The sequence below is a fragment of the Mobula hypostoma genome, chromosome 1, assembly GCF_963921235.1.
Source record: "Mobula hypostoma chromosome 1, sMobHyp1.1, whole genome shotgun sequence".
NCBI classification, from domain to species: Eukaryota; Metazoa; Chordata; class Chondrichthyes; order Myliobatiformes; family Myliobatidae; genus Mobula; species Mobula hypostoma.
The window spans coordinates 135,068,314-135,092,304 of record NC_086097.1 but is presented as its reverse complement, the minus strand read 5'-3'; the positions used below and the strand labels follow the sequence as shown (position 1 = coordinate 135,092,304).

General features: G+C 42.0%; 1 protein-coding gene and 1 long non-coding RNA gene across 3 annotated transcripts in view; one reads left to right on the top strand and one right to left on the bottom strand.

The window, feature by feature from the left end:
• ntaq1 (N-terminal glutamine amidase 1) lies at positions 1–23,991 on the top strand. Of its 2 annotated transcripts, XM_063056147.1 has the most exons (7): positions 1–266; positions 8,794–8,963; positions 10,186–10,285; positions 13,347–13,397; positions 18,700–18,848; positions 22,473–22,597; positions 23,433–23,991. In XM_063056147.1, the coding sequence occupies exons 2-7, from the start codon at positions 8,926–8,928 to the stop codon at positions 23,540–23,542; spliced, it is 573 nt and encodes a 190-aa protein (XP_062912217.1). In that variant the 5' UTR covers positions 1–266; positions 8,794–8,925; the 3' UTR covers positions 23,543–23,991. The 2 variants fall into 2 exon arrangements, with proteins under 2 accessions (XP_062912217.1, XP_062912212.1); XM_063056142.1 differs by lacking the exon at positions 8,794–8,963.
• The window catches only part of LOC134350661 (uncharacterized), a 35,320-nt gene continuing 24,739 nt past the window's right edge, over positions 13,411–23,991 (bottom strand). Inside the window, exon 3 of the long non-coding RNA XR_010018955.1 lies at positions 13,411–17,477. This is a non-coding gene — a long non-coding RNA (uncharacterized LOC134350661). The remainder of the gene's footprint in view (positions 17,478–23,991) is intronic.

Below are 23,991 nucleotides of genomic sequence, written 5' to 3'. Positions count from 1 at the left end.
TGTCGATGTGCAGCTGCTTTCCCCCTCCATTGTCATTCGGGCTGCATTGCTGGCTCGACCCATGGTTCCGGCTGGAATCATTCTGGTTCCCGGTCTGAGTCACGGTGAAGGGGCTCCGAGCACAAAATAAATCAGAGTCGGTGTGAAGAGTTTCGTTTTCCCGGAGGTGCTATGAGTTTACCAAACCCCGCCGGGCTGGACCCAGGCGATACGTGCCAAATGCCAGCTATTTTAAAGGAGGATTGTGTGTACACCGGCTGTTACTGGTAAGGTGCAGGCCTGACCTGTGCTTGTGTGGATAAGTCAATAATTGTAGCTTTAACTTACACTCAGCCTGCTGTATCTTTAGGAGTATTAAATCCAGCACGGTAATTTAGAGTAAAAGAGCATGGCAACAGGCTTTGCGACTCAACTCATTCATGCCAAAAAGAACTGAAACGGAATTGGAATGATATTATTGTCGCAGGTACCCGAGATATGGTGAAAATCTTTGTTTTGCAAACCATCCATGTAGATCATTTCTGAACGTAAGTACATTGACGTAGTACAAGAGAAAAACACAGTAGAATGTAGAATATGATGTTACAGAGAAAGTGCCAATCTAAACTGGTGTCATTTCACCATGTTTGCCTCATATCCCTCCAAACCTTTCCTATTCGTTTACCTATCCTAATGTCTTTAAATAATGTTAAAGTAACTCTCCCACTTTCTCAGGCAGTTCGTTCCATACATACTCCACCCTCTGTGTGGAAAAGCTGTCCCTTGGGTTCCTATAAATTTTTTTCCCTTTCACCTTAAACCTATGCCTTTAGTTCTTGAATCCCCAATCCTGGAGGAACGATTATGTGCATTCACCCTGCTTATGGTCCTCATTACTTTATACTCTGTGAGATCCCCCCACCCCACCCCACCATCACTTATGTCCTGGAATGAAGTCATACAGCTCAGAAGCAAGCCTTTCAGCTCACCGCATCTGACCTTTTTGCCCAGTGATGTTAATCTCCTTTGCCTGTACTAAGGCATAGCCTTCAGTGCCTTGCCTGTACAAGAACAGCTTGGTTAGAGTTCAGGAATGCAAGCCATTCGTACTGTGCCTGGGATATTGTCTGGTCCCATAGCCTTCACTGTTATCCAGTGCTCTCGGCCTTTTCTTATTATCATGCAAATGAATCATACTTGTTGAAGCAGCAAGCAATCTGATGGATGAACTAGTGGGTTGAGCAGCTTCTGTAGGAAGAAAGAAATTGTTGATGTTTCAGGTCTAAACCCTGCAACAAGAATTCAACCAGCAGATAGTTTGTAGCTCCAGATTCCAGCATCTGCGATCCCTCGTGCCCGCAGGTTTGTTGAAGATTGGCTTCTGTGATGGTGAGGTTCTCCAGAGGAAACTGTGATGGATACTCCATTTAACATTTGAGCCTGGTGGTGAATGTTTCAGCCTTCTATTTAACACTCACATTCTGCACCCTTCCCTCAATAATGATGGAGACATTCCGGGAGCCTCTTCCACCTGTCATTAGCTGTTCAATTGTCCACCATCATTCACAACTAGTAGTAGCAGGACAGCAGAATTTGTAACTGATTGTCCTCACTGCTGTGTTGTGTAACTGCAAAACAAAACTAACTGAAAGAAAAGCACAGGGGTGCGAGCTGAGTTCTGTTTTACTTCTAGCGAGGTGTGCATTTCTGTCGTATGTATGCTATTCACATACTTTTACATATAATCTGTAATGAATTATTTAAATGAACAAAGAATAATTTAAGCAATGTATTTACAATATTACTCAAAATATTACTGATATATTAAATATATAACACTCACCATTCCCTCATTCTCTACACAAGCAGTTCCTCATTCTCAGCAATTTGGGCCTCCCAACTCACTTCATCTTCCTCTCTGCCTTCCCCTTGCAAATATCACAGCCCATCTGCATGGTCACTGAGAGATCCAAGACCTGATGTAGGGTTTCAATGCAAAACGTTGACAATTCGCTTTTCCTCGCAGATTTGTGCGACCCGCTGAGTTCCTCCAGCTGATTATTTGTTGCATGATCACCCGCTGCCTTTTGCAATCTCACTGGTGACTTTGCTGTCATCAACTCAAGTTGCATCTCTGACAACTGCTTTATTGAATATTTGTTCATGGGATGTCAATACCGCCGGCATTTCCAACATCATCCTGTTCTTTTTCCCTCCTCCACCTGGTCCAGCGGTCCAGCTGTCCATCACTACATGCCCCTCCACCCATTGTCCCCGTCTGCTCACTCCAACCTTCTAACTTATCAGATTCCATAATCTATTTCCCTTTGTTGCCTCCACCAATCACCTGTTGCTATTTCCATTTTCCCCTCCTCCTTTTGCGTATTACCTCTCCTCATCTGGATCCATCCTTTTTTAGCTTGCCAACTTTTTCTCCAAGATGGAGGGTCTCAACGCAAAAAGTTCACTGTTCATTTCCTTCTATGGAAACTGCCTGTCTTTCCAGCAGATTTTATTTATTAGAATCAGAATCAGGTTTATTATCACCGGCATATGATGTGAAATTTGTTAACTTAACAGCAGCAGTTCAATGCAATACATAATCTATATAACCATATAACAATTACAGCATAGAAACAAGCCATCTCGGCCCTTCTAGTCCGTGCCGAACTCTTACTCTCACCTAGTCCCACTGACCTGCTTTCAGCCCATAACCCTCCATTCCTTTCCTGTCCATATAGCTGTTCAATTTAACTTTAAATCACAACATCGAACCTGCCCCAACCACTTCTGCTGGAAGCTCGTTCCACACAGCTACCACTCTCTGAGTAAAGAAGTTCCCCCTCATGTTACCCCTAAACTTTTGCCCTTTAAATCTCAACTCATGTCCTCTTGTTTGAATCTCCCCTTCTCTCAATGGAAAAAGCCTATCCACGTCAACTCTGTCTACGCCCCTCATAATTTTAAATACCTTTATCAAGTCCCCCCTCAACCTTCTACGCTCCAAAGAATAAAGACACAACTTGTTCAACCTTTCTCTGTAACTTAGGAGATGAAACCCAGGTAACATTCTAGTAAATCTTCTCTGTACTCTCTCAATCTTGTTGACATCTTTCCTATAATTCGGTGACCAGAACTGTACACAATACTCCAAATTTGGCCTCACCAATGACTTGTACAATTTCAACATTACATCCCAACTTCTATACTCAGTGCTCTGATTTATAAAGGCCAGCATACAAAAAGCTTTCTTCACCACCCTATCCACATGAGATTCCACCCTCAGGGAACTATGTACCATTATTCCTAGGTCCCTCTGTTCTACTGCATTCTTCAATGCCCTACCATTTACCATGAATGACCTATTTTGATTAGTCTTACCAAAATGTAGCACCTCACATTTATCAGCATTAAACTCCATCTGCCATCTTTCAGCCCACTCTTCTAACTGTCCTAAATCTCTCTGCAAGCTTTGAAAACCTGCCTCATCATCCACAACACCACCTATCTTAGTATCATCTGCATACTTACTAATCCAATTTACCACCCCATCATCCAGATCATTAATGTATATTACAAACAACATTGGACCCAGTACAGATCCCTGAGGCACACCGCTACACACCGGCCTCCAATCTGACAAACAGTTACCCACCACTACTCTCTGGTGTCTCCCATCCAGCCACTGCTGAATCCATTATACTACTTCAATATTAATACCTAATGATTGAACCTTCCTAACTAACCTTCCATATGGAACCTTGTCAAAGGCCTTACTGAAGTCCATCCAGACAACATCCACCGCTTTACCCTCGTCAAGTAGTGGTGGATAACTGTGTGTCAGATTGGAGGACGGTGTGTAGCGGTGTGCCTCAGGGATCTGTACTGGGTCCAATGTTGTTTGTAATATATATTAATGATCTGGATGATGGGGTGGTAAATTGGATTAGTAAGTATGCAGATGATACTAAGATAGGTGGTGTTGTGGATGATGAGGCAGGTTTTCAAAGCTTGCAGAGAGATTTAGGACAGTTAGAAGAGTGGGCTGAAAGATGGCAGATGGAGTTTAATGCTGATAAATGTGAGGTGCTACATTTTGGTAGAACTAATCAAAATAGGACATACATGGTAAATGGTAGGGCATTAAAGAATGCTTTAGAACAGAGGGATCTAGGAAGAATGGTGCATAGTTCCTTGAAGATGGAATCTCACGTGGATAGGGTGGTGAAGAAAGCTTTTGGTTTGCTGGCCTTTATTAATCAGAGCATTGAGTATAGGAGTTGAGATGTAATGTTGAATTTGTATGAGGCATTAGTAAGGCCAAATCTGGAGTGTTGTGTACAGTTCTGGTCACCGGATTATAGGAAAGATGTCAATAAAATTGAGAGAGTACAGAGGAGGTTTACTAAAATGTTGCCTGGGTTTCATCTCCTAAGTTATAGAGAAAGGTTGAACAAGTTAGGTCTTTATTCTTTGGAGCGCAGAAGGTTGAGGGGGGACTTGATAGAGGTGTTTAAAATTATGAGGGGGATTGATAGAGTTGACGTGGTTAGACTTTTTCCATTGAGAGTAGGGAAGATTCAAACGAGGACATGGGTTGAGAATTAGAGGATAAAAGTTTAGGGGTAACATGAGGGGGAACTTCTTTACTCAGAGAGTGGTAGCTGTGTGGAACGAGCTTCCAGCAGAAGTGGTTGAGGCAGGTTCTATGTTGTCGTTTAAAGTTAAACTGGATAGATATATGGACAGGAAAGGAATGGAGGGTTATGGGCTGAGTGCAGGTCGGTGGGACTAAGATAGGGTAAGAGTTCAGCACGGACTAGGAGGGCTGAGATGGCCTGTTTCCGTGCTGTAATTGTTATATGGTTATGGTTTTAACCTTTCCTTTCAACCTAAAAGGAACATAAAGATTCTGTACCCTCAAAATTTCACCTTTAAATGACCACCATTTCTCTATTACATCCTTCCCATAAAACAAATTGTCCCAATCCACTCCTTCTAAATCCTTTTGCGTCTCCTTAAAGTTAACCTTTTTTCAATCAAAAATCTCAACCCTGGGTCCAGACCTATCCTTCCCCATAATTATATTGAAACTAATGGCATTATGATCACTGGACCCAAAGTGCTCCCCAACACAAACCTCTGTCACCTGCCCTATCTCATTCCCTAACAGGAGATCCAACACTACCCCTTCTCTAGTTGTTACCTCTATGTATTGCTTCAAAAAACTATCCTGCACACATTTTACAAACTCCAGACCATCCAGCCCTTTTACAGTATGGGCTTCCCCAGTCTATGTGTGGAAAATTAAAATCTCTCACAATCACAACCTTGTGCTTACTACAAATATCTGCTATCTCTTTACAAATTTGCTCCTCCAATTCTCACTCCCCATTTGGTGGTCTATAATACACCCCCATAAGTGTTACTGTACCTTTCCCATTCCTCAATTCCACCAAATAGCCTCCCTAGACGAGCCCTCTAATCCATCCTGCCAGAGCACCGCTGTAATATTTTCTCTGACAAACAATGCAACACCTCCCCGTCTTGCCCCTTCGATTCTATCACACCTGAAGCAACGAATATCCAGGATACTAATCGCACCCCTCCTGCAACCATGTTTCACTAATAGCTACAACATCATATTTCCAGGTATCAATCCATGCTCTAAGCTCATCCACCTTTCTTACAATGCTCCTAGCATTAAAATAGATGCATTTAAAAAATTTTCCACCTTTTACTCTCTGTTTATCACTAATGGTGCAAGCAACTTTACTATCTCCTTTTTCTTCCTTCTCCCTTACATCTGTTCCTACACTCTGGTTCCCCTCCCCGCCGTATCTAGTTTAAATCCACTGGAGCCCCCTCCAGTTCAGATGTAAACCATCCCGCCGGAACGGGTCCCATCTTCCCTGGAAAACTGCCCAATTATCTATGTAGCCTCCCTGGCCAACCTCAGGGTCGCTTGGCTCGCTGTCGTCCAGGGAAACAGCCCTCGGCCCCGCCAAACTGGGTAAATAGTTTGTGTGGATGCTGTGTGATGTACCTCACCCTGCCCAAATAACAGACAATACACCAGATACGATTAAATGATTTACAGTTTATAGATATTACTGGAACTATATAATTAATAGAGAATAAAATATAAAAGGAAAATAAAAGGCACCCCACTTATCAAAGTTCAAACTCTTCATGCACAAACAGTTGGAGCTCAGGACCCTTCTTCTTCACCCTGCGACCCCTCTGACCACCTCGACTGGCCGCCTGGGACCAACAATGGTGGTCGACTAGACACTCCACACGAGTCCGTCTCCTCGCCGAACGCCCTCCTCGGGGTCCAACCCCGCTAGCAGACATCACAGCACCTGGTCCACCCTCTGTCTCTCTCTCCCGCCTTCTGCCCCCAAAACCCCATGCATACAAATCTTCCAGATACACCAAAATCAAAACAACTATCCCAATTGGTTTGTAACATCTTCTTATCACCGGCTAACCCGAAACAAGCTGCTAGCGCAAAAACTTTCTTAGTGTTTTACATAACAAAAGAAGCATTCCCAAGTATAACATAACAAAGAAGCCATTTTAATTAGCCTACGCAGTAACATAAGAGATGAAACCCCCTTACATCTATAAATCTGAAGCCCTCCCTCCTGCACCATGTCTTCAGCCACGCGTTGATCTGCGCTATCTTACTATTTCTAATCCTGCCTGCACGTGGCACTGGTAGCAATCCTGAGATTGCTATCCTGGATGTCCTGTCCTTTAACTTGGCTCCTAACTCCCTAAACTTGCCTTTCAGGACCTCCTCACTCTTCCTACCTACGTCATTGGTCCCTACATGGACCACGACATCCGGCTGCTCACCCTCCCTCTTGAGAATACTGAGAACTCGATCCGCGATATCACGGACCTCGGCACCAGGAGGCAACAGACCATCGGGGATTCTCAATCTCTTCCACAGAACCTCTTATCTGTTCCCCTAACTATCGAATCGCCTATCACTACTGCTCTCCTCTTTTCCCTCCTTCCCTTCTGAGCTGAGGGTCTAGCAGAGAGAGAAAAAAAATAAAATAAAACATAGTAAATAAACAAGTTAATCGATTACGTAACTTGAATAGATTTAAGAGAATGTGCAAAAACAGAATTACTGTATATGAAAAAAGTGAGGTAGTGTCCAAAGTTTCAATGTCCATTTAGGAATCGGATGGCAGAGAGGAAGAAGTTGTTCCTGAATTGCTGAGTGTATGCCTTCAGGCTTCTGTATCTCCTACCTGATGGTAACAGTGAGAAAAGGGCATGCCCTGGGTGCTGGAGGTCCTTAATAATGGATGCTGCCTTTCTCAGACACTACTCCCTAAAGATGTCCTGGGTACTTTGTAGGCTAGTGCCCAAGATAGAGCTGACTAGATTTATAACCTTCTGCAGCTTCTTTCAGTCCTGTGCAGTAGCCCCTCCATACCAGACAGTGATGCAGCCTGTCAGAATGCTCTACACGGTACAACTATAGAAGTTTTTGAGTGTATTTGTTGACATGCCAAATCTCTTCAAACTCCTAATAATGTATAGCTGCTGTCTTGCCTTCTTTATGACTACATCGATATGCTGGGACTAGGTTAGATCCTCAGAGGTCTTGACACAGAGGAGCTTGAAGCTGCTCACTCTCTCCACTTCTGGTCCCTCTATGAGGATTGGTATGTGTTCCTTCTTCTTACCCTTTCTGAAGTCCACAGTCAGCTCTTTCGTCTTACTGATGCTGAGTGCCAGGTTGTTGCTGCAACACCACTCCACTAGTTGGCATATCTCACTCCTGTACGCCCTCTCATCACCACCTGAGATTCTACCAACAATGGTTGTATCATCAGCAAATTTATAGATGGTATTTGAGCTATGCCTAGCCACACAGTCTTGTGTATACAGAGAGTAGAGCAGTGGGTTAAGCTCACATCCTTGAGGTGCACCAGTGTTGATTGTCAGTGAGGAGGATATGTTATCACCAATCCGCACAGACTGTGATCTTCCTGTTAGGAAGTCGAGGATCCAATTGCAGAGGGAGGTACAGAGGCTCAGGTTCTGCAACTTCTCAATCAGGACTGTGGGAATGATGATATTAAATGCTGAGCTATAGTCGATGAACAGCATCCTGATGTCGGTGTTTGTGTTGTCCAGGTGGTCTAAAGCCGTGTGGAGTTCACATTTCTTGGCTGCCTTTTCCTGTGCCATTCAGATTTGCTGGCACCATCCCATTCCTCAAAATAACACCATACCCCTCCATCCTATAACTTGTCCTGTTCTAGCCACATGGTTGCTATGGCCAAGTAGGTGCACCAGTGCTTCTATTTCCTCAGGAAGGTAAGGAAAGTCATTATGTCCCCAATTAACCTCAGCAATTTTTACAGATTCGCTAGAGTAAGCATCCTATCTGGATACATCACAGCTTGGTCCTCTGCCCAAGACCGCAAAAAATTGCAGAGGGTGGTGAACGCAGCCCAGTCCATCTCGTTAACTTGCCTTCTCTCCAGTGACTGTCCACACTTCTTGCTGCTCAGGAAAGTAGTTCAACATCTCTCTCCCACCCTGGGCATTCTCCTTCCCACTTCCACTGGGCAGAAGATACAAAAGTTTGAAAACACCTACCAGAGCCTCAAGGACATCTATCCCACTGTAACAAGACTCTTCAAAGGACCTCTTGTATGATAAAGCTGAACTCTTTATCTCTCATTTTACTCACTTCATACCTATAATGTGTGGCTAAGTACTGCTCCAATGTCATGTGTAAATTTACTGATGACTCCACTGTTGATTAACAAATCAAAGGTGATGACAAATTGGCGCATAGGAGGGAGATTGGAAATCTGCTTGAGTGATGCCAAAACAACAACCTCTCGCTCAACATCAGCAAAACCAAAGAGCTAATAATCCACTCCAAGAGGAAGAAACCAGAGGTCCATGAGCCAGTCCTCGTTAGAAGATCACAGGTGGAGAGGGTCAGTAGCTTTAAGTTCCTTGGCATAAACATATTAGTAGATCTGTCTTGGGACCAGCACATGAATGTCATCACAAGGCATGAAAGCGCCTTTACTTTCTTGGATGTTTGTGTGATACATCACTAATACTTTGATAGATTTCTATAGATGCAGAGTAGAGAGTTTCCAAGCTGGCTGCATCATGGTCTGGTATGAAAATACCAATGCCCAGGGACAGAAAAAGCTATAGAAAATGGTGGATGTCACTCTTGGTCTGTTTAAGGATAGTTTTTCATAACATTCTATTGTATTTCTTCTTTTCTGTCAATGCCTTTAAGAAAACGAATCTTGAGCTATCGTACCATACATGTGCTTTGATAATAAATTTGAACTTGCCTTGTCCTGTCCTTTGCATTTATTTGTTTGCCTGTTCTGCAGGTTCTCTGTTAACTGTAACACTATTTTCTGAATTCTGTTATTGTTTTCCTTTAATACTTCCTCAATGTGCTTACATTCAGCTCCAATTTATTAGATACACCTGTACAGCTGCTCATTAATGTAATGATCTAATCAGCCAACTGTGTGGCAGCAACTCAATGCATAAAGCATGGAGGCATGGTCAAGAGCTTCAATAATTGTTTGATCGAATATCAGAGAGGGGAACGTAATGTGGCCTAAGTGACTTTGACCATGGAAAGATTTTTGGTGCCAAATGGAGTGGCTGTCTTAGAAACTGATCATCTCCTGGGGCTTTCATGCACAACAGTCTCTAGAGTTGATAGAGAACGGTGACAAGCATCTAGTGAGTGACTATTCTATGGGCAAAAATGCTTCATTATGCCAGAGGTCAGAGGAGAATGGCCAGACTGGTTAAAAATGACAGGCTAGCAGTTGTAACTCAAATACTACACACTACAACAGTGGTGCGCAGAAGAGCATAACTGAATGCACAACACATCAATGGGCTGCAGCAGCAGATCACCCTGGGTTCCACTCCTGTGGCCACTTTATTAGGTACACTCCTGTAACTAATAAAATGGCCACTGAGTGCACAGATGGAATGATCTGTCTAGATGGCATACAAACAAAAGCTTTTTTACATTTTATTGTTCATGTGACAATAATAAATCGATAACCAGTTGTCATCCCATCATCAGCCTCTCTTTTCTAATGACCTATTTCAATTTCAGACTTGTAAGGAAAAGCAATCAAGCATTTTAACCTATTGTTTGTGTCTTTACAGTGAAGAAAATGTATGGAAGCTGTGTGAAAATATAAAGAACAAAAGGCAGCATTCTTTGGAAGAATGGTATGCTATCTTCATTTCAAATGATCAAAAGATGGTAAGTGTCCATGGTCTGGAGATGACTAGGGCTGTTGGAAACAGAGTTTTGATGGTAAATTTCTCATATGATAATTACAGCATGCATCTTAAAACACCTAAGATAGGCCATCAACATCAGCTCCACAAAATCCTCCAAATTTACTAGAAGGATAAGTGAATCAATGTCAATGTTCTTACTTGAGGGTCTAATTATACTTGATCAGCTCTAATGCAAAGGCCACACTACTCACTGGTCTGGGAATGTGGGGACACTAAGATGGGATTAATGTAGTGTTATTGTACATGTGTGGTTAATCGGGACTGTCTTGATGAACCAAAGGTCCATGCTGTACACAGGACTCCTGAAATTAATACCCTACCCAAGCTCTGTCATAAGAACAGATTTCCAAGAGAGAGATACAAAATACCATTCCCTGCAGATTAGCAATCTGATGGAGGAACATTTTCATCTGGACCAAAGGAAATTCAAGGGTGTTCTCAAAGCTTTTCCAGGAAAAATGTAACATTCTCACCAACACATGAGAATGACCACTTAGAGTAGAAAAGGAACATCTGGGAATGAACTTCAAACCTTGCTTGTGTGACTGGGGCTTACAGGAAGAGTGATCGCTTGCCAAATGATCAGTCAGGTAATTCCCGCTGCACTGTGGAAGTCTATAGATATGGTGGCACAGATCCGTATTCGATCCTGACCTCCTTGGGTGCTGAATGTCCAAGGTTTGCACTTGCTCCCCATAACTACATGGATCCTTCCCAGGTAATTCCTACATCCCAGATGTTAAGGCATATAGCAAATATTAATTTAACCACAACCGGTCTTCAGACAGGAACGTGGATTGTAGATTGAATTTAAAATGCAGCCCTGACCAATAGGTTTCCTGGAGCTGTAGACTGGAGTTGATTGGAAACCAGACAATGCTGATTAATATTCATTTTGGATGTCTACATTGTGGCTGTAAAGAAGGAGGTGTGTGAAAACTATACGTAATTCAAATGAAGCATTGTAGATACACTTTAGCTCTAGAATTGTCCTGCCTTTGATCTTTAGCATATAAAAATGTCATATAATATTAGGTTGGGATGCCTCTTCCTCCAAGAATGTTTCAATCTGATGCTTGCTGTTCATTTTTGTTGAAGAAGACACTTCTGTATCTACAAGCTTCAGTGTCTCTGTGTTGACTTTGTTCATGATACACCAGAGACATACTGGTAGGTGAATTGGCTACAGTAATTTGTCCTTAACCTAGCTCAGTGACGAAAGAATCAAAGAGAATTGATGTGCATGTGAGCGAGAGAACATGTTGCATGGTTTCATGAAATAAGGATACAGAGAATGGCACGGATAAGATTGTTCTTTTTGCATCTTGCTTCTACCTGATGGGCCTCATAGGCTTCCTTCTGTGCTGTGAGATATATTTAAATTCCACATTGGCCTGATTAGTCGGCACAGAATCTATGGATCTGGAGTGAAAATAAATCATCTTTACTTTTGAGGGACTGACAAGGAAGACAAATTTTTCCATTTAGCCAATCTTTGTTAGTTTTATTAAAAATAACCAACAGGTAAATATGAACATAAAGACCCATATTTCACTGGGTAACATGCAGATCCACTGGCCCTCTTTAATCTCGGCCAGTTCCAACGACAGCTTCTTCCCCACTGCCATCAGGTTGTTGAACTGATCTGAAAATCCTTAATGCTGCATCAAACTATTTTCCTTCTCTGTCGCTCTCAATCTTGTCCAAGTGTCACTGTGTTCTATCTTGTTTGTTTTTCACACATGTTATGTATAATTTATGTTAGTTTAAATTTATTTTGACTTGTGTTTATCCTTGTAATGTACCATGGTGTTGCAACATGCTAATTTTCATGACATTTATATCCTGCGCATGAATGCCTTTAACTGTAATGAACTTAAAAGTGTTAGCACACTTCAAGGTTCCTGTGCTGAAACAGAGGTCTTGATCTTGTTAGGTGTGCTCCCCCAGTGATATCCGGACTATGCTCTGCCACAGAATTTTACGTGGAGCAGGTATTTGCTTCATTGGTGGAATCTGCTCTCAGGCTTGACCTAGAGTCTGATGCATGAGCCCGTCACTTAATATTTCCTCAGAGAAGCCAGGGTGAAGGATTCTTCTTCTCTGCTTCATATTGTGACATCATTCCTGCCAGCCAGATAGATGGTGTTTGGGCATTTCCCACCGATGAGGCTGAGCGCTGCACTATTGTGTCGGAACTCAGAGAATTAACTTGTGTGGACACATCCTCCAGTCACCATATTTTTCGGATAAATTACTCTTAGGAGATGGTGCTGTGGCTTCTGTTCTCTTCCCATTTAACCAGGCTATGTGTTCTAACTAAGTAAATTTGTGGTACAGAAAGTAGTGTGCTGTAAGTCGTACATCTTGCCAAACCTCCAACTCATTGGCAGGCTCAGTGTTGTTAATATATAGTCATTTTTAAAGCAACGAGTTGCTATGATCTGACAATGGTTTGTAAAGAATGTGCTCTAGGAACTTTCTAAGGGATACTGAATAGGAAGAACTACTGGCAGGGCTGTTGGGGAAGAATAACTTGTTAAAGAGTTCTTTGCAATGCCTTATAGTCATGACATTCCAAATAGCCCCTATAATAAATTTTATTAGCTTGTATGCTCAGCGGTGAACAGGACAACAAAAATATTATTTGCCCACTATAAATAGTATGTTAGCAATATCAATAACAGATAATAGCCTAGGGATAGATGAAGAAACATGTCAGTATTAACATTCAGAATCTGAGCTCATAGGTGTTCAATTTGAGAGTGGCTGATTTAAAGTTGACAAGGGGCATTAATGTTCTGAATGGCTCACCCTCTCCTGGTAGGGTTTGGCACTGAGTTAGCAGAGGGGCTCCTGTGTTAACCAGTACTCTATTGGTTGCATTAAATGAATGGTTCTCATCATATCACTTAATATCATTCAGTAATTAGAGTAAATAAACAGGTCTATTAACTATTTAAGCACATTACAAAATAGTTTATAAATCTGATTTCTTTTTTCATTCCTGAACTGTAAAGGTGCCTATATGGAGGCAGAGATCTTGCCATGAAGATCAGCCTGTAATCTGGGTAAGTATTACTTTTATTTTTACAAAATTTATATTTGTATTGCCAGTATCTTTTAAATCTCTCTTGCTTATTCAAGTGTCGGAATTGAGCAGGAAGCAGAAAGCTAAAATAAGTCCAAACAGAGAACTTCCTCTGTGTAATGCCGTAAATTAGTCCTCGCAAGTACATCTCCAATTGCCTTTCCGTATGACACATTCTGGACCCTAATAGCTTTCCATGTGAAAATATTGCCAACAGTGACATCCTTAACCCAGCAACCAACCCAGAACTTTATGGGTCAGGCAGCATCTGTGGAGGGAAATGGATGGTCAAGGTTTCAGAACGAGACCCTTCAAGATCATCCCTATTAAGTTCCTGCTCTGACGAGGGCAAATCCAACTTCCCCAGGCTCTCCACATTACTGAATTTTGTTATTCTTTATAGTTGAAGCTTTTTAAGACAGTTTCCTAGGTCTTGACCTCCCTCCTGAAATGTGTGTACTTGTATATCATTTACCAACTGAGGTTTCTTAAATATGTTTCTTGTGACTTCTCTCTAAACAATGTCCCATTATTACATAGAAAGCCACATCCCACATATTTCCTTAACCATCTTATCATCTTGCCCTGGTTTATGCTACAGTTATTAGAAGTTTTGTAATAACTTCTAATACAATGCAAGTTTTTGCTGTACAGTATTGAACTACCTTGCTTGCTTTCTGTCTGAGGTAAGTCATAAGCTTTTGTCCTCAAGTTTCTAACCTTCTCAGTGAAGGCTTACAAACTGCTGCAGGGTCTGTTAAATATATTCATAAGGCACCAAGGAAGTTAAGACTATAACATTAGTTATTGGATAACTTTATCAACCATCACTCTGTGGTGAATAGTTGTTCCTTGACAAGATTAATTGGGCAATTCATTTCTTGGAATTTCACTTCAGTATGGTCTGGAATCAGGAGAAAATAGGTACAGTTTTCAAAAGCCCATCAAATAATCCTCACTGCATCTTATCTGGGATACATTTGATTAAACAAATGTTTATTTTTTGCAACAGATTGTATTCTTGTTGAAGGTCCAAGTGAACTGAAAATGTGTCAGTTATTCAACCAGAGACATTTAATTCCTTAGTTCACACAATGAAAAAGACGATTACATTCCCTGGCATCCTTGCAGTCTAATTAGCTGCACAATTTTAAGTGGGAAGGCAAAGCTGTCTAACGATGTCTTTTATAAACCTATTGACTTTCACAGCCATCTTGACTATACTTCTCACCTTGTCACCTGTAAGAATGCCATTTCATTTTCTCAGTTCCTTCGTCTCTGCCACATCTGTTCCCAGGATGAAGCTTTCCTTTCCAGAACATGAGATGTTCTTCAAATAACGGGGTTTCCCTTCCTCCACCCATTGATGCTGCCCTCACCTGCATCTCCTCTATCTCACGGACATCTGTACTCACCCCATCTTCCATCTTCCTACTACCCTAACAGGGATAGTGTTCTTTGCCATGAGCCTCCACATCCAGCACGTCATTCTCCACAACTTGCGGCATCTTCAGTGGAATCCTACCACCAACACAGTTTTATCACTCCTTCCCCCCCACCCTCTCTGCTTTCTGCAGGGATTGCTCTCTCCATAACTCTATATTTGTTCTTCCACGCTAATCTCCCTTGTGACACTTTCCCTGCAAGCAGAAGAAATGCTAAACCTGTCAATTCACCCCCTCCCTTGCCTCTATTCGTGGCCCCAAAGAGTCTTTCCAAGTGAGGCAACACTTCAATTGCAAATCTGTTGAGGTCGTCAAATGTATCCGGTGGTCCCAATGCACGTTTTTCTTCTATGTTTGTGTAACTGCTTTGTCAAGCACTTGTGCTCCATCTGCAACAAGTAGAATTTCCTGGTGACCAATGATTTTAATTCCAATCTCACTCCCATAAGACTATAAGACCATAAGACATAGGAGCTGAATTAGGCCATTTGGCCCATTGAGTCTGTTCTGCCACTTCATCATGGCTGATCCAATTTTCCTCTCAGCCCCAATCTCCTGCCTTCTCCCTGTATCACTTCATGCCCTAACCAATCAAGAACCTATCAACCTCTACCTTAAATATACATAAAATCTTGGCCTTCACAGCTATCTATGGCAACAAATTCCACAGATTCACCACTCTCTGGCTAAAGAAATTTGTCCTCATCCCTGTTCGCCCCTCTATTCTGAGGCTGTGTCCTATGGTCTTAGCCACACCCATCGTAGGAAACCTCCTCTCCATGTCCACTCTATTGAGGCCTTTCACCATTCAATAGGTTTCAATGAGGTCACCCCTCATTCTTCTGTTCCGGTGAATACAGTCCCAGAGCCGTCAAATGCTCTTCATATGACTAACCGTTCAAACCTGGAATTGTTTTCATGAACCTCCTTTGAACCCTCTCCAGTTTCAGCACATTCTAAAGTAAGGGGCTCAAAACTGCTCACAATATTCCAAGTGAGACCTCACCAGTGCTTTATAAAATCTCAACATTACATCCTTGCTTTTATATTCTAATCCTTTTTTTTGAAATGTATGCTAACATTGCACTTGCCTTCCTCACCACAGATCAACCTGCAAATTAACCTTTAGGGAATCCTGCACAAGGACTCCTAAGTCCCTTTGGACCTCAGTTATTTGTATTTTCTCTCTATTTAGAAAATAGTCATCCCTTTCATTTCATCTGCCAAAGTGCATGATCATACACTTACCGACACTATTCCATCTGCCATTTCTTTGCCCATTCCCCTAATCTGTCTAAGCTGTTCTGCAGCCTCTCTCCTTCCTCAAGACTACCTGCTCCTCCACCTATCTTTGTGTCATCCACAAATTTTGCAACAAAGCCATCAATTCCATCATCCAAATAATTAACATATAATGTAAAAAGAATCACTAGTCACTGGCAGCCAACCAGAAAAGGCTCCCTTTATTCCCACTTTTTGCCTCCTGCTTGTCAGCCACTGCTCTTTTCATGCTAGGATCTTTCCTGTAATACTAAGAGCTCATCGCTTCTTAAGCAGCCTTGTGTGGCACCTTGTCAAAGGCCTTCTGAAGGCCTCCGATCGGACATGTTGGTTTGTGGCCTACTCTACAGCCCTTATTGAGGCCACTCTCAGGTTGAAGGAGCAACACCTGATATTCCATCTGGGTAGTCTCCAAACTGATGGCATAAACATCGATTTCTCCTTCTGGTAATTTTTTCTTTTTCCTTTTTCCCTCTTCTTCTGTTCCCCACTCTGGCTCCCCTCTTAACCTCGTCTTTTCTCCTTAATTGTCTATTACCTCCACATGATGCCCCTCCTTCCCTTTCTTACATGGTCCACTCTCCTGTCCCATCAGATTCCTCCTTCTTGAGCCCTTGACCTTTTCCACCTAATACCTCCTAGTTTCTCACTTCATTCCCCTTCCACCACCCACATGGCTTGTGTTCTTACCCCTCCCCCCCACCTTCTCTTTCTGGATCCCTTGTCCTTCTCTTCCAATCCTGATGAAGGGTCTCAGCCCAAAACATCCTCTGTTTATTCCTTTATATAGATGCTGCCTAACCTGCTGAGTTCCTCCAGCATTTTGTATGTGCTGCTCCAGATACACTTTTTCAAGGCACAAATTAGTATAGAAACACCTACAATAATATGTATTTAGAGAGTCTATCAAATTACTTCTCAGAAGAGGAATGAGATATTAATTATTGTCAAGTTGAAGAAATAAACAATGGTCTGTGTGATCCTTTTTTATTCATTCATGCCATATGGTATTATTGGCTGATCAAGCACTTATTGGCCTCCCTGAACTGCCCCGAACTTCAGCAGCTTGTTGGGCCAATTCAGAAGGCAGTTGGACTGAGTTATTCATGGATCAGACTGGGTAAGGACACCACATGCTTTTTGCTGAAGAATATCAGTCAACATAATGTACAGTACATTGTCCTCCAGGCTGTTTATTTACCATTCCAGATCTATTTATTTATTTGAATTAAAATACCCCAGCTGTCCCCAGCAGGAAGTTGAACTGGTGTCTGTAGGCGAATGGTCCAGGTCTTCAGTTCTTAGTCCTGCAGTGTGCCAACTTTGAATGTGTTCTGGGAGTCAGGAATAATGAGCAGTCTTAATTCTAAGATTTCAGGTTATTTTAGAGTACAAACAAATATACAAATATGAAGCAAACTAAATAGCTGAGAAACGATGCTAAGAGGTCTATGGATGCGAAGACAAAGGAATAGAGATGGCACCTCTGAAAAATCCACCATCTAGACAGAGTAGATGTAGAAAGGATGTTTCCCATGGTGGGGGAGTCTAGGACAAGAGGGTGCAGCCTCGGAATAGAGGGGCATCCTTCTAAAACAGAGATGTGGAGAAACTTCTTTAACTAGAGAGTGGTGAGTTTGTGGAATTTGTTACCACAGGCAGCTATGGAGGCCAGATCACTGGGTGCATTTAAGACAGAGCTTGGTAGGTTCTTGGTTGGACACAGCATCAAAGGTTATGGGGAGAAGGCCAGGGAGTGGGGCTGAGGAGGGGAAAACAGGATCATCCATGATTGAATGGTGGAGCAGACTCGATGGGCCAAATGGCCTAATTCTGCTCATATGTCTTATAGTCTTTATAGGTGAGATAAGGGAAACTCCTTGAAGGATAAACTAATTAATAGGCTACATAATTAAAACAGTTACATCACGTGAGTAATGTGCTAATACTTAGTCAATGAAAAATGAGAAGGGTGATAAACCGTTAGTTTAACTGCTATACTGCTTTCTGCCAGTGAGTGGGGATGAACCACTACATACTGTGAAAAACACGAGTGTTAAAAAGTACACATCTTATAAAGAGTATTAATAAAACAAAACTGTGGTTTCCAAGAAATGGCTCTGCAATAACTGGAGCAAAGAGGTAGGACTTGAAGAGAATCTTATTGTAGGAAAGGGAGGAGATAATAGAGGCTGGAGACTTTTAGCACTGGATGAAGTAGGAATAAGGGTTTGGAGGAATTAGAGTGCTGGACTAGGTGCCAAAATAGTTCAACAATCAATGGAGTGACAGGTGAAATGAATTTGGTTCTACTTAGGCACCAGATACCATCTAAAGGTGGTTTTTCTCTTTAATCATTTAGTAGCTCTTTGTACTCTTTGGCAGAATAGAGGCTGTACTTTCCAATAATAATTTACACAATAACTGTACAAAAACTCAAGGTATTTTGGGGAATTCACTGGCTAAGAACAAGTAAGCAAAAATTCTAACTGTATTAATGATGGCAATTACTTGGTACATTTCATTCAATCTTTACAATGGTGTATTTTAAATCAGGATTACCATGTCATCCTGCTCCACGATTGTGGAGGACAACACTGTGAGGTCTATGATTTGGATTCAACACTACCGTTTCCTTGTTCTTTTGATATTTATGTGAAAGAAGCCTTTCGATCTGAAGAGCTCATCAGACCAGTTTTTAGACGGTGAGCAATTTTTTAAAATTTATTGATTCTCAGGATTTGGGTATCACTGACCACCCCTACCCATCTAGTGGCCTCTCGTCTCCCTCTCAAGTCTCCCAGTATACTGAGTGGCTTCCTGAACTAACTCAGAGACCAAAGTAGAGATTCATGGAGGCCAGGCTGGGGAAGGACAGTAATTTTCATACCATAGTCCAGGGGTCCCCAGCCTTTTTACACTGCAGACTGGTTTAATATTGACAATATTCTTGCGGACCGGCTGACCGGAGGTGGGGGGCGGGGGTAGATTCAAGTAGGGTTAAACTCACCTCAACATGTCTTTTACAGTTAGGGTTGCCAACTTTCTCACTCCCAAATAAGGGACAAAAGTAGCAGTCAAATCCCGGGACACTTTACCCCAGAAAAGACTACTGTGACCATGAAGCCTTGCACGGGTACCTGTGTGCACATGTGCGTACGTGCCGATTTTTTTCCCCACAAATCGGTTTTGCCTTCATCTTCCCGACTATACTGTACATACAATATTTCTACTTTACATAGGCTGTGTATTTATCATATCATTCCTGCCTTTACTATATGTTGTTATTTATTTTTGTTTTTTTGTGTTATTTGGTATGATTTGGTAGGTTTTTTTGGGTCTGGGAATGCTCAAAAATTTTTCCCATATAAGTTAATGGTAATTGCTTCTTCGCTTCACACCATTTCGGCACGAAAGGTTTCATAGGAATGCTCTACCTTAGCGGGGGAAATATGGGACAAACCAATTTAGCCCAGTATACGGGATGTCCCAGCAAATACGGGACAGTTGGCAACCCTATGTTCAAGTTCAACAGTGCGTGACAGGGAATGAGGAAAGGTACAGCTGACTGATATCGTTTCCTCGCGGCCCGGTAGCACATGCTTTGTGGCCCGGTAGTTGGGGACCACTGCCATAGTCAACACTCTTGACAATGTGGCAACCCAGTGGTTTCATTGGCACCATTTTTGACACCAGCTCTTTATTTTCAATTTCTTTAATTAACAGGATTTTAATTTCCTAGGTGCCACGGCTGGATTTGAATGTGTTTCCAGATTCATGAACCAGGCCACTGGTTGCTACCATTGTGGATCATGTGCCCAAAAACCTCCAATAAAAGGAAACAGGCTGCTATCATTCGGTTGAATCTCAGCAGGCACCTTCCTGAGCTTTGAAAATTTGTCAGAAATTTTCCACTTTCTTGCTCCATCTCTACTAAAATGCTTTCTTTTTGTTCTTTCCAAGAAAGTGATTGTAGCTGAAATGCAGAAGTGCTATAGACCATTTTCTTACTATATTGTAGGCCATTTGGCCCATGAGATCCATGCCACTTCTCAGAGAAATCTTGTTAATCCTTTCCCCCAGATTTTCATTGTAAAGCAGGTGCCCATTAACTGCTTCTGGCTCTTCTGCCATTCACCAGCACTGAGGGGTAAATTACAACAGACAACTGATTACATCAAGTCGAAACCTGATCCTGAGAATGTACAGCATATAAGGATGCTGTATGTTTTGTGGCAGCAGTGCTACCTGCTGCATAACTGTACTTTCCCTCCACAACCAAATCCAAGGATCCCTGTACAGATCCTCTCCAGCCTATAAATACAGGCTTATATACAGCCTGTACATACGAGCGAGCATTTGGGTGGATTTGATGCCTACTACAAGGCTGCAGGCAAGTTTTCTTGACACTAGCTGGAATTTTGCCACATCAAACCCACAGAAAGTACACAAGAAATTCTTCTAGTTAACATGTTGATGTCCATTTTGTGAATCCTATTCAGAGAAATGCACTCTGGACTAGCAGCAATGTCCTTTTTAAAGCTGTCAATAGTGTTTACAACCTCCTGTTTCAAAAAATATCATTATTAGCCTGAGGAAAGCTCTGACTAGCCTCAAATAGCCTCTGATAACCAAGTCCAGCTCCTGACTTTCAAGTGTAGCTTAGCTACTAATCCCAGTACAACTGTTTCTACTGACAGGAGAAGGGGCAAAGGCAGGTTTCTCGTGCCTTAAAACCAATCGCTTTGGTCAGCTGAGGCTCATCAGCCGTGTTTGGCAGCTCATCTCAGAGAAGGAAAACTCTGATCTCAAACTTCCACTGCCTTGCGGCTATACCCATTCATGGGGAGGCTTCAGGAGTAAACCTTGAGGTAAAATTCAGAGCTAGAGTCCCTAAGGCAGTCCTACGTTGAGTTCTATGCTGATTGGCAACTCCTGTGACGCTGCTGGTACCAAAGAGTATCAGTCTTTGCCATTCCTTTGGGTTCATCAGATACATGGAGAGGCTTGCTCTCCATATCGCAGTGCCCAGGTTTGCATATCTAGACAGCTAGGACGTAACATCCGTGGTTAACCCTGATTGGAGACCTCATTCACTCACTAAGCTCAGACTAACTTTGTTAACATCAGCTTTATTATTAACAACGGCAAAATAAGATTTAAGCAAGATTTAAAATGCTCCCCATGTGATACAACCCACCATAATAGCCTGCCATGTGGGAATTTGGTTCATGATTGGAGACCTAACGTGATTGTTTGATAGGAATTCTAACATGATACTGGTTCTCAACCACTCCAATAGGTCTGCAGTGAATCAATGCAAAAATAGCAGCTTGTTTCTTTTTATGCCGAGTTCCTTGGGGCTGTAACGTGGAAAGGAATGATAGGGCGATATGAAACAGAAACCACATTTTTGTAACATCGCATATAAAACATAGTATAGTACAGTACAGGAACAGGCAAATTCAGCCCACCATGTGGTGCTGAACTAATTGGGCAAATGACACCTAATCCTTTCTGCGTGCACCGGGTCCATATCCCTCCATTCTCTGCATATTCATGTATGTATCTAAGAGCCTCTTAAGCACCTCTGTTGTATTTGCTTCCACCCCCACCTCTGTCAATGCATTCTTGGCACCCACCACTCCCTGCCCAACATACAGTGTCTCTTTTTAATTCTCTCCTTCTCACCTTAAATGCATGCCCTCTTGTAGTAAACATTTTCACCCTGGGAAAGAGATTATGGCTCTCTACATCATCTCTGCCTTTTATCATTTTATAAACCTCGATCAGGTCTGCATTCAGTTTCCGCCACTCCAGAGAAAACAGCCCAAGTTTGACCAACCTTCCATTATAACACGTACCTTCTAATCCAGACAGCATCCTGGTAAAATTCTGCACCTTTTTCGACTCCTCCACCTCCTTCCTCTAATGGGCCGACCAGAAATGAATCCTCCAGATGTAGCCTAACCAGAGTTTTATAAAGCTGCAACACAACTTCCTGACTTTTGAACTCAGAGCCTAGACAAATAAAGGCAGGCATGTATTACGCCTTCCTTACAACCCTATTGACTTGTATGGCCTTTCAGGGAGCTCTGCATATCAAGACTGATGAGGGTCTTGCAATTAACAGTGTACTGTTTCTTTACATCTAATCTCCCAAATACAACACTTTACATTTAGCCAGGTTAAATTCCACCTATTTCTATGCCCATATTGATTGTTTTCTTTTGGCAATCTTCTACACTATCCACAGAGCCACCAACCTTTGTGTCATCTGCAAACTTACTAACCCACCCGTTACATACTGTCCTGTGATTTTTGTGCAGGAAAATGAGAGTAATCAGAGCAGATCTGTACCTAAAGACATTTGCTTCGGATCGATCACATATGAAAGATGCTCACGGAATGTGGCGCATGGCTCCTCCACCATATCCATGTATTCAGACTGCGGGTATGTGTAATAAAACTTGTTAGTGTTCCTAAGTCACTCTATTCCAAAAGCAGTTAATGTACCCTTTCTAACATAACTGACGCCTGGAATGTACTGGTGAAGTTAAGGTCTTGAGCTGTATAGCTGTGTGTAATGTGGCCCTTGCTTGTTTATTCTGAGAATTTATGATGGCTGGAAAAGCTTGTGTTTATTGAGGAGGCGGTGGTGAGATTCCACTTTAAACCACTGAAGTCCTGGTAGTAAAGATGCTCCCACAGTCCTGCTGGTGAGGGAGTTCCAGGACTTGGACTCAGGCACTGATGAAGGAGCAATAATATTTTTCCAACTTGAGATTGTAGTGTGAACCAGAGAGGTACAGCACTTACAAAAGGTGTTCCCTGCACTTTGTTTTTCTAGGCGAAAGACACTGCAGACTCAGGAAGTGCTTTTGAAGAAGCCTATATGAACTGTTGCATAGCATCAAGTGATTAAGGCAGGGGTTCCCAACCTGGGATCCACTGACCTCTGGGTTAATGGTTGGGGCCCATGGCACAAAAAAATGGTTGGGAATCCCTACTTTAAGGTGATGATGCAGTGAGAGTCAACTTTGTCCTGAAAATTATTGAGATTCTTGAAGTAGCTTTCTAAGTGGTTGTTGCTTGTCCACAAGACATGGTATCTGATGTGTTTGCAAGGCTAAACAAATTAAGTCACACTTTGATGCTTATCTTAGATGAAACTGTGAAGGATATTGCTGGAGTAAATGAGGTAAAACTGCTTCTGTTAATGAGAGAATTGATAATAAGCATTGTTTCCTTTGCTCTACTAACCTGTTGTGATTTTGATTGAAATCTAGAGGCAAAAATGAACTTGGATGACTTCATCAGTATGAATCTTGCTGTCGGATGGGGCGATGTTTATACCTTCACAGAATTTGTCCAACAGTTTGGAAGTACAAAGCAATGATATTTGGAATAACAAAAAAAAATCAGTAGTCCAGTCTTAGCCCTTGGTCTGCAAGATTTGAAGGAAATGTAATAAGAGAGCTTTAATTAATTGGCAGGAAGTATTTTGGGTACTGAACAAAAATAGGCATTTAAAAAAATGTCTGAGGCAGTAGGAATACAGCAGTTTATAAAAATCTAATTCAAGCGATAGCCATTGGAAATGTGATTTGCAAAGAGGCCCTCAAATTGTAAATATTCCTGAATGAACTCTAAGCATTATATGAAGACGTGGTGATAAACTGGTTCCTACATTCATTTACTATACCTTTGCACATTGAACTGAGTACTGACTGTTCCTTAGTGCAATGGTATCACAAGGAAAGGACCAATTCTATCTGTTCTGTATGGAAACCTCAAGTCTCGTTATTGCACAGTGTAAAATAACTCAATAAAATGTCACCTTTTAAC

Coding starts and splice junctions, on each gene's coding strand:
- ntaq1 (XM_063056142.1), top strand. CDS start 172: ATGAGTTTACCAAACCCCGCCGGGCTGGACCCAGGCGATACGTGCCAA. Junction 10,286..13,346: donor TTTCAAATGATCAAAAGATG/GTAAGTGTCCAT, acceptor TGAACTGTAAAG/GTGCCTATATGGAGGCAGAG. Junction 18,849..22,472: donor ATCAGACCAGTTTTTAGACG/GTGAGCAATTTT, acceptor ATTTTTGTGCAG/GAAAATGAGAGTAATCAGAG.